Source organism: Cololabis saira, chromosome 8 (assembly GCF_033807715.1).
Source record: "Cololabis saira isolate AMF1-May2022 chromosome 8, fColSai1.1, whole genome shotgun sequence".
Classification (NCBI taxonomy): domain Eukaryota; kingdom Metazoa; phylum Chordata; class Actinopteri; order Beloniformes; family Belonidae; genus Cololabis; species Cololabis saira.
The window spans coordinates 25958883-25975168 of NC_084594.1; the positions used below are offsets into that span (position 1 = coordinate 25958883).

At 39.1% G+C, this 16286-nt stretch overlaps 1 protein-coding gene across 1 annotated transcript in view; it reads right to left on the reverse strand.

Annotated features, from left to right (window-relative positions):
• Positions 1–16286, reverse strand: part of iars1 (isoleucyl-tRNA synthetase 1) — a 66038-nt gene that overhangs the window by 26515 nt on the left and 23237 nt on the right. The window contains exons 13-18 of the mRNA XM_061727431.1: positions 16098–16196; positions 10408–10534; positions 8339–8412; positions 5930–6124; positions 5692–5778; positions 1771–1854 (exon numbers count right to left, since the gene is read on the reverse strand). Coding sequence (XP_061583415.1) covers positions 1771–1854; positions 5692–5778; positions 5930–6124; positions 8339–8412; positions 10408–10534; positions 16098–16196 — 666 coding nt within the window. The remainder of the gene's footprint in view (positions 1–1770; positions 1855–5691; positions 5779–5929; positions 6125–8338; positions 8413–10407; positions 10535–16097; positions 16197–16286) is intronic.

Sequence of the window (16286 nt, forward strand, 5' to 3'; positions counted from 1 at the left end):
CAATCTCTGATTGCGACACTCAGATTTGCAGAGTGCCAACAGTTACTTTGAATGTTCTGTACAGGGATGTACGAAGCAGGAAACATCCACTTGGATTTTGGAGGACAAAGTACAACACTAGAGTATATTCTGTGAATCAGATATTATTTTAAGCCAATGCTGACAGATGACGAGTATAAAACAAGGCAGTGGTGTCACAGATTTTTTTAAATACCTGACAGTGTCTTTTTTCCATATAAACCGCACATTTACCCAAGTTAAAAAATAACCAAGTACTGCTGTCAGCAAAAAGCTCAATTTGCTCAAGTGTTTTGTCATAGGATGCAGACCAGCAGTTCAAATGTGTACAAAACTTGAAGCAACACTACGAAAGAAACCTATTGAACACTTCCACATAACTGATAAAACCAGTAAACCAATTGGTTTAAGATTTAACATTACTTGTATACAGTTATAATGAATTGTACTTGATTGTAATGGATGGAATCATAAAAGCTGAACTGAAACCCGAATGGATTATAGGTGAATTGGACCGAATTCACAGCAACTGCTTGCTCTATCTGTAAATGACATTAAGATTACTTTTAATTTGAATAATTACTAAACCAACAAAAATGAATGAAATTAAAATGTCATTTTTGTAAATGTTTGTCTCAAAGGTTTGATTCAAACATCCTACTGATCAAAGGTCAGCTTTACTGTGACATCAGTATTTTTTTCAGCTCATAAATGTCTGAGGAGCAGAAGCACAGATGGCATTTGGCCACAGAACTGGTGGCTCTGATCCTGGGGCCCGTCTTCAACCTGTGGGCATTCTGAGGATCTTCTGTGGTGGCCGTTAAGAATGTGTGTGAATGTATGTTATCTCCATTTCAAAGCATCGTCTACTCATCTGCGTTATGTAAAATCAACCTACATTTATATTTATCTACATATTTTTTTTTTTTTAGATTGGTATCAACACTGTTCATGAAAAAATGTACATTTAATACTAATTTCAAAAGCCAAAAAAAAAAAGCCCATTTGCCATCTACTGGAGTATTTAGGAGGACCAAGACTTAGATGACGTTTTACTATGTGGGATAATTAGCAGCATGTATTTTCAAATTATATTCACATACAGTACACTTAATCAGTCATCATCATCAAGGGCAAATATATGTCTAAGTGTGTTCAAACCTGAGGGAAGTCAAATGTATGGTAATGTACACTTCTAAAAGTTTCAAAACATCCACTAAAAAAAACCCTGTGTGCACTTTTGTCTGTCACCTGTTCACACTTCACTAAATGGTTATTACTGGTCCCCATGCTGCTACCATGATTGCACTGTAAGAAGATTTTTGAAGAGGAAAAGAGAGTATGGAGGACTTGAACAAAAGCAGACTGTCACCCTCTTCTTTTTTACTCAGTAGCTTACCGCTCATCAGTGTTTATGTGAGCATATGGTGCAAGTGTGTGGTGGTTTATTCATAAGGCCATATGGCCAAGGCACTCTTCCTGCTCAGGGCAAAGGAGAGAGTGTACTAAGGAGGACAAATGTTTAAATGTGTATGTACAGTATGCACGAGTGTGTACACCATACTCTGTTTAGGAAAATGACAGTTCCATGTTAAGTGTAGACAGTTGATTCAGATCTTCTTTTGTCATGCTCGCTAATAATAAATGGTGGCACATAACTCTTTAACTGATACCCAAGCATAGCCAGTACTTCATAAACACACACACACACAGTCAGTCAGTCAGTCAGTCCCATTCAAGCACAGAGCTGACCTGAGGGCATCAGCTCCATAGCTCTGCACAATTAGTCCTGGATCTGGATAGTTCTTCTTACGCTTGCTCATCTTCTGTCCATCGCTGCAAGAACAAGGCAAGAAAAAGGCATTAAGTCACCAACACGCATGCACAGAAGAGCATGTTCGAAACCATGCACTTGGTCTTCGAATTAGTCAAGTCCTTCCAGGTCAGCAGACCTGTCAGCACAAACTGCATTTAGACCCCGGGGCTGAGAACAAGCAGGCTTGCTGTCGAGCAGATCAGAAGGCTAAATGCTGAAGTGCACATTAAAGAGTAATTATGGATAAAAGCAGAGGAATCAGGGGGGATAGAATGGGAAGGTGATAATAACGGTAACAACAAAAAGTATTAATATTATTATTTCACCACAGTTTTGTTCAATTCAAGGATGCTTCTCTAGCTCAGATTTTAGGATCAGACTGAAAGACAAAGCTCAAGAGCAGGGACCAGCATCCCTGGTTGTAAAGTAACAAAAAAAGAAAGTGCAAGGATGCACCGCAACCCCAAATACCCAAGGGGCTTTTCAATAAATCAATGATTGTTAAAGGCCACTGCAGGTTTCCCAAATGCATTTACTGAAATTCCAGTGTTTTCCTTAAAACGAAGGACTGCAGTGCGTTCAGCTCTGATAATAACTTTTAATGCTAATTTAACTGAGTTCAATGTTTAACAGTAAATATGCATAAGAAAATAGCACTTTCCTACTCATTTCATGATAACTCTCAGCTCTTTACTGCAAGTCCTGACCTGGATCCTAACAGGTTAAACCTAGCTAAAGACTTATAAAACGTATGTAGTGGGGTCGGATGCATATGTAATTTTTCTCAGTCATTTCAAATTGGTGTTAAAGTTTGGTTTTCACTTCTAAGTTGAAGTTTAGGGTCTATAGAACAATTTGAGTCCGAGTGTCAAACACACAGATAAAAAATGGCCTCTAGGGGGCGCCGCAAAATATGTAAACTGCAACAACTTTTGATTAGATTAACCAAATTTAACATATGAGGTATGTATGGATTCAGAATTAAAAGGAGAAACTGGTATACTAAGCATTTGGCGACCAGATTAAAAATAAATACACTTTTAGCCAAAAATATTAAATGGACACAAGCGAAATTATGCTTTTTTAAAGATAAAGTCTGAAAATGTCCTCACAGTTGCTAAGGAATTTTACTTTTTAATGTTATTTCATTAAGTCAATACTGTGTGGCGATTAAACTGAAATCGAAATGCTCCTCACTCTTCTATTCTATGCCCAAAATGTAGTAACAGCCATAATCTTTGTATGTATGGATTTAGGATCATTTAGGATCAGGAGTCCCAACTTTTTTCAATCAATCAATCAATCAATCAATCAATCGATCGATCGATCGATCGATCGATCGACCGACCGACCGGCCGACCGACCGACCGACCGACCGACCGACCAACCAAGCCATCACACCATCATTTTATACACAATAAATTTCCACTAAAGAACTTTATATCTGGAAGAAAGTAAATCAATAACATAAGAAGAGAAACAATAGTTTTTCTGGCATTTAAAAATGAACAGGGGACCATAGGGCTAACATTTATTCTGAGAACTTCACTCTACAATGATAACTATGGTTTACTTCTTTGATTTATTGTATGTCAGTCTTAGAAGTTCTGACATGTGCACTTGCACAGACGTGTGCACTTTAACTTTGCCTTCATGCACTTGCACTGAGAACTGGCAGGTCGACTTGTACAAGTACTTGTACAACCGCACTTCACATCTAGTTGGAATACGTCTTTTGCAATGGGTTGCGTAGTCCAAATAGGAAGAAGTTTGCTGTCCTCTTCTTTCCACCCATGGCCAGTGGGGTTGTTGACAGGCATTGTTGACCTAAATGAATGAATAAATAAATGCATTATTTTTTTGGGATTATACAGTATACTACAATACTCAAATCCATACAGGTGCATACTTACATGTGGGCTGTCGTCCAGTGCTTGCTTGGAAGACACTCCTTGTGAGATGTAGATCCAAAGCATCCATTGTTGGGGGGATTCTTTCAACATCCCTCGTCTTCTGTGAGAATAGTCTCATTTGAAGAAGATCAACATCATTTTCCTCATTTGATTCACTGGAGTACAGCCTACAGACAAAGTTTATTGCAACTTCTTTCAGCCTTGGAAAGGTTTGGAATGGAGTCTCAACGATAGTTGTGAACTCCTCTGTCAAGTGTGGAACTTCGTGCATCAATTTGCAGAAGGATCACTTACCCCTGAACTTGAAAGAAGATGTGCTGTCTGATCCAGTGAATGCGCTGAAGAGAGCCATGGCTTTACATGTTTCTGTGCCCAGTTTTGTGGCAAGAGTGTTCAGGTAAATCATTCTTGATGTCTTTCCAGTTTTGAAGCAGATCCAGATTTCTGCAGTTGCATTCAAAGCCTTGATATGATGGAAATTAGTCAGCAGGATTACGACAACATCTGTGTCTCCAGTATAGACCATCCCAACTGATGCTGTTTGGAGGGCATGGAGAAGATGCACTAGGACACGAGAGTCAGTTTCCTCGTGGTTGCAGCGATCCATTGGAGGACTGTTTCCAACATGGTGGACACAATCATCTGCTGTTATGAAGACATCTTTGTCATCTGGGAACTGTCCATTTGTTACAACCGCAGTTGACAGGAATGAAAACAGTTCTGTCTTATTATCTCCATTTGCCAGAAATGCCTGCCAATCTCTTGGGACTTTGGCAGTGCCAGAGATGCGTTGTCGGGTGCCTGATCCTCGTTTTTCTCTTGTTCCTCCTTTGATTGTCAAAGCACGATACTGGTCCCAGACGATGTCCACTCGTGTTGATCTTTTCAAGTCAAGTTGAACTCTTGGGCAGAAGACCTTGTCGAAGTAGGACTCTAACCCTAACCCTAACCCTAACTCTACCATAACCTTATTTTTGAAAAATCACAGTATTATCTATATGGATGAAAACAGTAAAATAATTAAGAAGTGCAACAATAACAAAAGGCCTGCAATTTGGGTGCTTCATATCACGTCGGCTATATGCAGCCATATTTGTGTATGGGTATCCTAGCTATCTTTATGCTATAGGGATATTCTGAACAAAAATGTTAAATCCAGTTGAGTCATTAAACAGCATTTATTTACAATAACTTTAAAAATCATGTTTCATAGCAAATTTGAGGACATTTCCAGACGTTATCTTCAAAAAAAGCGCAATTTTGCTTGTGTCCATTTAATATATTGGGCTAAAAGTGTATTTATTTTTAATCTGGTCACCAAATTCTTGGTATACATGTTTCTCCTTTTAATTCTGAATCCATACATGCCTCATATGTTAAAATTGGATAATCTAATCAAAAGTTGTTGCAGTTTACATATTTTACGGCGCCCCCTAGAGGCCATTTTTTATCTATGTGTTTGACACTCGGACTCAAATTGTTCTATAGACCCTAAACTTCAACTTGGAAGTGAAAACCAAACTTTAACACCAATTTGAAATGACTGAGCCTTAAACGACCCCACTAATGTTATATTGGGAGTTTTTCTTAGTGAATTTTTAACAATTTTCCTCCATACTATTCTGCAGCCACAAATGCTCAGTAAAACATTTGCCATCATTTTCAGTTCTCCGACTGGGCACTAAGAGCTAACAAATGAGCCATTTTAGCCCTGAAACTACACATTTGTAAACTTTTTCTGAAGATCTCCATCGTAGAAAGAAATGAAAAGCTTTGCGGCTGGAAGCCACGGACAGATTTGGAAAATTGAAATTAGAGGACTTAGTACATACAACTATTGTTCAAAGATATAATGGGGATTTGATACAGAGAATCGTGCCCTTTTGTCAATGAGGTTTCTGTTTTATATTAAAAGACCTTGGTTTCTGAATTGTGTGGACTGACCTTGCGAGCACTAGTCCATTAACAATGACATTCTTAAAGGGCGGTCTTCCAAACAGTGCCGTGGAGAGGACCAACAGGGTGTAGAACCTGCAGCGGGACACAAAGAGGCAAAAGGAAAGGTCTCCATTCATTTCCATTCATTATTATCAGTCTCAATCTCTACTTTACAGCTACCACTGTCTTTCAATATATCCCTCTACTTAATTCTTCATCATCCACTCATTCATCCGTCATTTACCATCCTCTGGTCTGGTCAATGCCCTCGGCGATGAAGTCTGCAGGAAACGTGTCCTCAAACTCCTTCTTGTTTTCAAATGGATAGTGAACCTGTGCATAAGGCATGCTGCCACTCTCAAACCAGCAGTCGAACACCTCCGTGACCCTCCGCAGCTCGCCCTTGCCACACCGCGACGGTATTGTCAGGCTGTCAATGCTGGGGCAGAGAAAGTATGGACAAAAGAAGGGAAAGGGTGAAAAAGGGAACAACTTCAATGCTGGTAAATGACATTTATAAACAGTGGAATTGAATTCTACAGAATATTCTTGATGTCCAACTGTGGTAACTGAGGAGAATTGTGAGACTTTCTACAACAAGCCACAGTTACATCATATGAACAAAATCTGTTATCCAGTTGCAACATCTCCTAAAAAGTTCAGACAGATCATGACATAACAAATGTAAAAACAATGAAAATCCTTCTCAACCTATATTCAATTGAATACCATACAAAGACAACATATTTAATGTTCAAACTGATAAACTTAATTGTTTTTTGCCAAATAATAATTAACCTAGAATTTCATGGCTGCAACACGTCCAGTAGAAGTTGGGAAGGTGGCAAAAAATACTGAGAAAGCTGAGAAAAGCTCATCCAACACCTATTTGGAACATCCCACATGTGATCAGGCTAATTGGGAACAGGTGGGTACCATGATTGGGTATAAAAGGAGCCTCCCCAAACATGCTCAGTCATTCACAAGCAAGGATGGGGCGAGGGTCACCACTTTGTCTACAACTGCGTGAGAAAATAGTTGAATAGTTTAAGAACAACATTTCTCAAAGCAAAATTGCAAGGAATTTAGGGATTTCAACATCTACGGTCCATAATATCATCAAAAGGTTCAGAGAATCTGGTAAAATCACTGCACGTAAGCGCCACGGCCGGAAACCAAGACTGAATGGCCGTGACGTTTATTGAGTGTTATTAAAAGGAAAGGTGATGTAACGAAGTGGTAAACATGCCCTTTCCCAACTTCTACTGGATGTGTTGTAGCCATGAAATTCTAAGTTAATTATTATTTGAAAAATAAAATAAAGTTTATGAGTTTAAGCATTAAATATGTTGTCTTTGTAGTGTATTCAATTGAATATGGGTTGAAAATGATTGTCGAATCATACACACACACACACACACACACATATATATATATATAATGTGTATGTGTATACACACACACACACACACACACACACACACACACATTACATACATATATTTTTATATTAGGGCTGTCCAAGTTAACGCGTTAACGACGCGTTAACTTAACGTCCTCTTAACGCCGACAATTTTTTTAAAGCACGATAAAAAAAAAAAAGGCGCATGATATAGTTAAGTTAAATACGTTAACAAGTTAAACACAAAATTACAGCTACATTTGTGCTGTCGATATGCAGGTTTCCGGATTATGCCAATACAACAGTTTCTAGCTGGCTCAGGGCTCAGCCTGCCAGCTACAGCACTTCACACACAATCCTTCCTAATTGTTATGTGTTTCTAGTAAGCCACAAGCACCACCTATTCAGGAAAGACTTGTGGATTAATTTTGCTGTGCTACTTACCGGAACAACAAACCTTCTTCAAACCAATTACCCTCTAAAAATGAGCCCACGCTGAGCTACATTATGGACATAAGGTTTTAGGATATCAGATGATTTCATCTTCTCTCCAACTTGTAGGAAGTGAAAGAACACATCATTGGGTACCTTCTACAGGAATAATAAAGATAATATAATTAAAACATAAATTAGCTTTAATTTAGTGGAAGGAATCTAAATCCCCAGCTGCTTATGCAACCTGAACTAAATATTACAAAATGCATTCCAGACCAGCTTTTCTTTGGCTGTGATTCACACTTACAAGAGGTTTTGCATCAAAACATCTCATCATGGCAACATTTTGAGTAGCCAATATGTGATTATTAATGAGATGAAGTTGAAGTTTGTTGAAAGCCTTTGGAAAATAATTTACAAATGAAAATGCAAATAAATCTTAGTACAAAAGCTTGTTAAAAGCGACAGCATTCTTAGCCATTACTTGAAGATTGCCAACTGTGAAAGCAACTGAAGATTATGAGCAAATGAAGAGCAGAAAAGTAAAATCACCTGCATCCCTCAACACCAATCTCATTTTAGCAAACTTGACCTTTTAGAAGAAACTAGTGTACTTTCTGAAAATCAAATCTGTGCACTGACACAAATACAAGCAGGGATTACCCAAATAAAATAATATCTTATTTAAAAAAAAAAATGATAATAAAGAAAATCACAGTTTAACCCCTGTAAATGAATCATTGGTGAATCTAAAGGTATCCCACTCTCACGATGGCATCACGTGTATTCATGTGGGTGAGCTGATCAGAGACTCACTTTTCCCGATGCAGGTCTGTTGCCTTGACTCCAGTCAGCTCCTCCAGTTCAGACATGGATCCTACACACACCACCTGATGAACCCACACGCAACATATCATTAGTAAACCACGTGAGTAATAAATGATTTACCCCAAAGTAAGTAGGTCAGCATTGATTCCCCATTAATAATAGAGTGAAAAGCTGATGTGATTTAAAATAATGTGGTGTGAACTCCTCTATCCGGCCGGGATGGTCTCTGTGGAGACATCCCTTGTGGTTGTGGGTTATGGGACCTCCTGGCATGGACATTAATAACTTTTATGTTTGGGTATTGTTTTTGTTGCATTTTTATGCATGAAAAGCGCTATACAAATAAAGTTTGATGCAGAAGGACGCAACATTTATCAAATACCTTTTGCTTTTGATTGTGATCAAACAAATGGTTAACAATGAAGCTGGATTAATCATAAATGACATTTAATGTTAATTGTGTTACATCGTGGTTGCAGAAAATGCAATGTTTAAGGAAAGAAGAAAGTTAAGGTTCCCCTTACCAAGTTTATTCATATTAATTACAATAATCTGTTCACTGAAAGGATATTAATCTGCTGTAATTTGAAAATCGATAGGACCTACTTTTATTCTTCACTGAAAGTTAATTGTATTTGCACTTATTAGTAAAAAAAAAAGTTAAAAGTAGGCCTTCTTCAAAAACATTTTAACTTCACCTCACAAAGTCTGACAAAGTGTGTTATCTGGTCTCCTTAGAGAGATAACCTGTAGATTCTGCCCTAGTTTTACCAAAGCACCAGGTAACATGGCCCAGATACAGCCTGACGCACCACCGCGAGATGCAAAAGAAGACATAGTAAAAGGAAAATATACCCAGAAGGCCATGGGCAGAGAGAAATAGAACAACAAGAAAACACAATGAGATACACAAACCACACGGTCATATGCAGGAACATAAACGTAGAGGCTTGCAGCTTTACGTGTGGATGTGTGGCTTGCTGCTCAGGGTGTGTGTGAGGGAGGCACCAGGGAGTGCAACTGTTCTGGAAACAGTCACAATGCTATTTCCAGCAAGCAGGTCGCTTGCTGTCCCTCTTTCAGCCAAGGGACCAACGCTTCATTTTTCAAATGCTCAAATAACCCAATTCTGGCATCTCTATTCAGTCTACGTCAACCGTGTTTTGCCAAAAAAAACAAATAAAATAATATCCATAATGAACTTACGTTTACAGTTTGGCTCATTTCTTTACTGTCATTTTTTTCTCTTCCCTTTCATTTATTTTCATCACCTTCTTTTCATCCCCCCTCCTCCCTATCACTTCCTCATTGGCTGGTTAATTTATCCTGTACCCTCATTTTCTATGTCTTCTTTCCTATAAACCCCAATAGCTGTTTGTCTTGATTACCTTTGAAGTTGTCTTAACTGGCATGAAGTGAAACCAAACACATTTTGATTCATGTTTATTTGCAGTTTACATTAATGAATCATTCATGTGTTGAGTCTCCGTAATGGTGCCTGAGGGGGGCTGATTCTGACTGCAGTACGACTGTTTTGACACCGTGGTCACCTCACTTTGCTGTGACAGTGTGTGTTTCTATACAAGCATTCACACACAAAAACAGCCCGAATATGCAAAATTATGTTGACCGTCAACAAAAATCAGTAAGACAGATTTTTAACAAGCAAATTTATGCAAACAACTGTTTTTTTGTACTCGCACAACACACCAGTCATCCTCTGGTAAGGCATAGGACATTTTCCCCATAAAAATGTAAGAAGCGTTATACGAGTGTATGCTTTCATTTGTGAATGAAAACCAGTGTAAGGAGCTTTAAAAAACTGAGCTTAAGATTAAAGACGCCATGCAAGCCTTGTCATGCTCAGTCACGACAGAGATGTAATTGCTGTGACAATCAGCTGCCTTGTGAAAAGAACAACTCCTGATATGTAACCATGACAGAAAAATTATGAAATTATTGTGAGATCTCAGCAGAGATGCAATACACATTATGAATAACAGCACTTAAAAAAAACAACTATTAAAGCCAAACAAACGCAGGTGTGTTTTTCTGACCTCTTCAAAGTCATCGCTGACCCAGAGGGGGATCGGTGTGCCCCAGTACCGGTTCCTTGAAACGGCCCAGTCACGTGCATCTCTTAGCCAGTTCCCAAAACGCTTCTCACGCACAAACTCTGGAACCCTGGGAAAACAGACAGATAATGATGCATTTTGATGAAAATTTAAAAAGAAAAAAGGTGCCTTTGAGCATTAGTGTCATTAAGAATGTTGAGTACTATTGGTTGACATGACAACATTAACACTGATGTCTTATACAGAAATCGATAATTATTATTATTATGTTATATGTTGTTTTTATTTTTTATTCTTCAACTCCACCCTTTAGTCCAAATTTCCTGGCTATAAAGGGGAAAAAAAGGACAAGATTGCAACAACTAATGCCTTTTTTAAAGGGGACCTATTATGAAAAACACGTTTTTTCTTGCTTTAACATATATAAAGTGGTCTCCCCTCAGCCTGCCAACTCAGAGAAGGAAGAAAGCAACCAAATTCTGCAGTGTCTGTACAGCTGCCCGGATGATCCATCCAGTGTGATGTGGCTTCTACGAGCCGTTCAGATTCTGCTCCCTTTCGTTGCGTAACGAAAATGCGATTTACATAGGTTGGCCTTCGATGCGTGAAAGCACGCCCACAACTAACTCCGCCGGCCAGAGCTTCCGCCATATTTCCGTAGCGTTGTGTATCGCGTCATTCAGGCAGCCAATCAGCACAGTGCCTCATTATCATAGCCCCGCCCACTCAGAATCCCACATAGATAATGAGGTTAGAGAATGGGATGATAAAGACATGGCTCAGAGGCTGAATTTATTATTTATTTAGCAAAAACAATCAAAAGCTTGTTTTTAAGACATTCAAGGCCTGTTTAAAATTGGTATTAGTTGCCATAATAGGTCCCCTTTAAAACAGAGTCAAACAGATTTCTCTGAAGAAAATAGGATTATTATTGGCTTCCACTTCTTCCTTGTTTTTAGCCTAGAAAACAAATTTAATGTGCCCTCTTTGTAAAGCACAGCTAAGAAGGTTAACATTCCCTCCGAGGCACCTTCCTCCTATCTATCCCCTTTTCTCCTCCATCCTTTTCCAGATTTGTCTTGGCCACTTTTTAGCTTTAATCCACTATCTCTCAATCTCCTTGTTTCCCTCTCATTTTTTTTCTCCCCCACTTTCATTCTGTGCCAGACCATGCTGCTCTGGAGAACAGTGCAGTGGGGAATATAAATCGTGGCCAAGATCCATCCACTAACCAAAGAGTTCATCAATTCCCATTGTAGGAGGCATATCTATTTAGGCCCCTAATACATCAATTTAATGATTTTTTTTCCCCCTGCTGCGGTTGACCACTTCCAAGCATCCATCCTTTAGCCTCTTTTTTTCCCCCTCAGTTCACGCAAAAAAGAAATTTAAGGATGTAGCCATGCTCAAGACAAACGAATGTTATGTATGTACGGGCTTTTATTGTAAGTTACAAACTATGGGGATAGATTCAAAATAGAGATAGGGAGACAGGGATAGTGGTCAGTAAAGGGATCTGACTAAGAGGATGGAAAAATGTAGGGAAAAACAGAAAAATTAATTGGACAAAATTAATTAAAACCTGCTTATAAGTGAGCATGCTATCATAATTAAAGTGTAATGAGAGATGGCCGGACTGTCAAGATTTGATTAATCTATGCATCAAATAAAATCAAACCAGTTTAAACCCTAAACTCTATAAAACCAAAAATGCAGAGCATATCTGCATGCATCACAGCCATAATTACAGCATCTCATAAAAGCTACAGGAGCTGGTCGGGTCAAAAATACTTTAAGGGGCAGGCTGATTTTATTTTACAACATAAGCTGGGTTTACACCTCATATTAAGACAGAAAAAATAAAATAATAGTGTGATAAATGTTTCTGGATTGTAGAAGAAGGTCTGGAGCACTTCTGAGCCCTTCATCGCCATGGCTATGTGGTTAGTCTTGTCTACATTTCTACAAAAATCATTCCTTGCAGGTGAGCTGATGCTGGCGAGATACAACCACCTGATGAACTTCGAACAGTACGGGCAGTACGGGAGACTTTGTGTCTCAAAAACGTATGAAAAAGAACAAATATAAGATTAGACATTTAAGATATTTAATAGTATATATACATACACACACACACACACACGCACGCACGCACGCACGCACGCACGCACGCTTCCGTATTTTCTTTCAGTAAGTAAGAAATGAGGCCTCTGTCTGTTTTTCATCCGATACTGCTGCAAGTTTAAAAACAAAATACAATGTCGCTTTATGTCAATTGGACTCACCTGACCACCACGATAAAAGGGATACAGAAAAGGTTTAATTAATTTAGACTTGTTTCTAATGAGCGATTTTAGGGTAAAGTTGAGCCAGAAACCTTGAAAAGTATGTTTCCAATCAAGTCAGAAAATGATCAAACTGGACCAATGGTGTTCTAAATTACTCCTAGAGATTATCAGGAAATCTCCAATACCCTTTCCGAGCATGTGAAACTCCTCTTTATCTTACATCAGACACGGTACGTTTTCAACCTTGAAAATATTTTTAAGCTTACAAAAATCAATGCCATGAATGTCTGCATTGGATGGATTCATATAAAGCATCGTGTACATCATCACTGTATGTCGCTGTTTTTGTCAGGCAGCAGTTTTAAATGGTGCATATGAAGAAAAAAAAGATGGACTTGGTGCGCAAAAGCTTATAAAGTGATAAATAAATAAACCTAATTAAACTAAGTAAATAAATAACGATAGTGGCCAAGCTGTCCCCCCATTGAGCCTCAAAAGAAACGAGCTTCCCTTCAAGCACTCATTAATTCAGTCATTAATTTATTGCGACAGACCGGTATCTGGAGAAATAAGACTAAGCTCTCAAAAGACACTTCGCCTGACAATGCACTGCTCCATTGGAATAAAGAGAGATAAATGAACAAATCACTTAACTAGAACTTGCCACTTCGCTTTCTGAGGTCTCTCATCAGCTAATATGAACTTCATATAACTCCAGAAGAATTTCAGTTTTATTAAATAGCTGATACGGTTGCAACAGACAAATCAGGAAATATTCCTGTCACCACAACTCAAGCTCAGGCTGATCAAAAAGGGGAGTAGTGGGGAAAGAATGTTTTGGGAGCTTATCTAAACATATTTGTGTTACAGTTACTGTCATAATCATTAACATTATGCTATATGAAAAACATGCAGTTAACTTGGTGACACAAGAAATGAATATGTGTAACAATGAAACTGACGAAGAAAATGGTCAAATATAATTTGTTGCCATTAGCAAATTTGAAATTAGCTTGAAAAAAAGTGGCAAATGTTTTCACAAATGTTGTTCTTGTATTTTTCCTGATAAGTTCAACGGATTTGGCTTTTACACTCCTGTTCACATAAAACAATTTAAAATATCCATGTCTTGAGCCGCTCGGTGGCGCAGTGGGTTAAGCAAGCGGCTCATATATACTGAGATACTAGTCCTCCTGCAGCGGTCGCAGGTTTGAATCCCGGCCTGCGCACCTTTGCTGCATGTCATCCCCATTCTCTCTCTACCCCCTTCCTGTCTGCAACTTGAATAAAGGGGCCACTAGAGCCCCAAAAAATCTTAACAAAATAAAATAAATATGTCTCTCTCCAGGCAGCACGGTGGCTTAGTGGTTAGCACTGTTGCCTCACAGCAAGAAGGTCCCCGGTTCGACTCCCAGGCCCGGCAGGGGCCTTTCTGTGTGGAGTTTGCATGTTCTCCCCGTGCTTGCGTGGGTTTTCTCCGGGTACTCCGGCTTCCTCCCACAGTCCAAAAATATGCATATTAGGTTAATTGATGATTGTAAATTGCCCGTAGGTGTGAGCGTGAGTGTGATTGTGAGCATGGTTTGTGTGTTTATATGTGGCCCTGTGATGGACTGGTGACCTGTCCAGGGTGAACTCCTGCCTCTCACCTAAAATGAGCTGGGATAGGCTCCAGCAGACCCCCGTGACACCGCAAGGGATAAAGCGGGTAAGATAATGAATGAATGAATGAATGTCTCTTTCCATTTCTGATAAGGCAAATAATCATGCGAAATAAAAGCATATTCATGAATAATACAAAATATCATTATTTTTTTTAAAGAATGAAAATCATACTCTGACATACATTAAGTCAACAAAACATGGTTATAAACTCGGGTCAGTTTTAAGCTAAGATGTACCGAATCTAAAATAGTAGTATACAAGTAAATGATTGCCTTATTAAGAGTATTAAGTATGTTTAAAATGTTTTAGTCAGTGTTTTAACCGTGACGTCTGTCTTGACGCTGCAGTCTTGTTACCTGATGCAATTATGCTATATTAATAGCTTTTCCAATCATTTTCTCGACTTGTCCACAGTGCGTCAACAGGGCTCTGCTAAATGAAGACTATTCTAGTTAACTGGATAAGCGTAACTTCAGTTCACTCAATGATTTGTCAACCGAATGCATGTAACACCCCAGAGATAAGAAATCTACCCTCTACAGTGGTGTGTGTGTATTTGTCTCAGTGGTACGGTGGTGGTGTGGTGCATTTTCACCTTCCGAGTGGCAAGTCATTCATCTCAGTTTGACAGTCCCATTACCAGAGGCAGCAACTGTGGCTCAAAAAAAGAGCACTGGGAGCACCATAGGTAATACCACCTAAAAAAAACTGTGAAACCTAATCTTTCTTACCCACAATTAGCATTATGGTAAAATTTTGATTTAAATAAAATCCAACCCACATCTCTATGAGGATTTAAGCCCCATGAGATAGAACCTGAAAAAAATGAAATGAGAATGAACTAAATGATGCAACCATTCAAGATTTCTGCACATTGTGATGGCTGTTGTGCAGACAGGACGACACTATGATACAGAGCTCCAGCTGCCGTGCTTTTTGACATCTGATTTGTGTCTTGGCCCACAGCTTTAAGCCTACTTGTTTGGTAGAATGCTCAGTGCTGCCATTTTATTACTATTATTACTACTACTGCTGTGATTCCAGTTGGACACAGGTGCTGCCATGCTAGTGCTATATTTATTTTATTTATTTTTTTATTTTCTTTCCCTTCCCACCCAACACAACAGTCCCATTTATACAGCAAAACTAGGTCGTAAATTCACAATCATAATATCATCTTATAAGTGCCTGTAGCTCCTAACTCATTCCGATAAGCAGAGAAGTTTACTAGATGCAGAAGTCTTTAGCTTGCTCTTAAAAGTAGGTACAGACCCAGCAGATCGGACACAGTTTGGTAGGTCAATCCACCGTCGGGGAACAATGGAGGAGAAGAGTCTGGCTACTGATTTCACACCATGTTATGGTGAAAGCACCAGGCGTCTCTCACTGGCTGAGCAGAGCTGCCGAGATGAAGGAGTGAAGGTAGGCAGGCATCATATAGGTAACTGTTTGGTAAGCCAGAAGCAGAACTTGAAGCGTGCTGCAACATGAGCTCTCTTGGACTGGTTGAAGACCAGATATGCTGCTGCATTCTGGATCATCTGCAGAGGTTTAACTGAGCACCCGGGGAGGTCAATGAGTAGTCAATGCGTAACATGACCAGAGCCTGAACCAAGAGCTGTGTCGTATGTTCTGTTGGGTAGGGTTGGATTTTCCAAGTGTGGTGGAATCCAACTGCACGCCTTGCAGGTACGTAACTTCAAGCAGAGAAGAGCTTACCAGTAGCATTTTCCATTGCAGTCCAGCAGTTTCTCTACCATGTGCTCCACTCGGATGAACCAGCTAGGGACCGCTTTGTAGATCAGGGGCGTGTCAGACCTGAAACATTATACAAGAATTCATTACAGAAAACACAGGATTGCAACAGACTGACTCTGGAAGAAAACGAAACACCCATCATTTTTATTT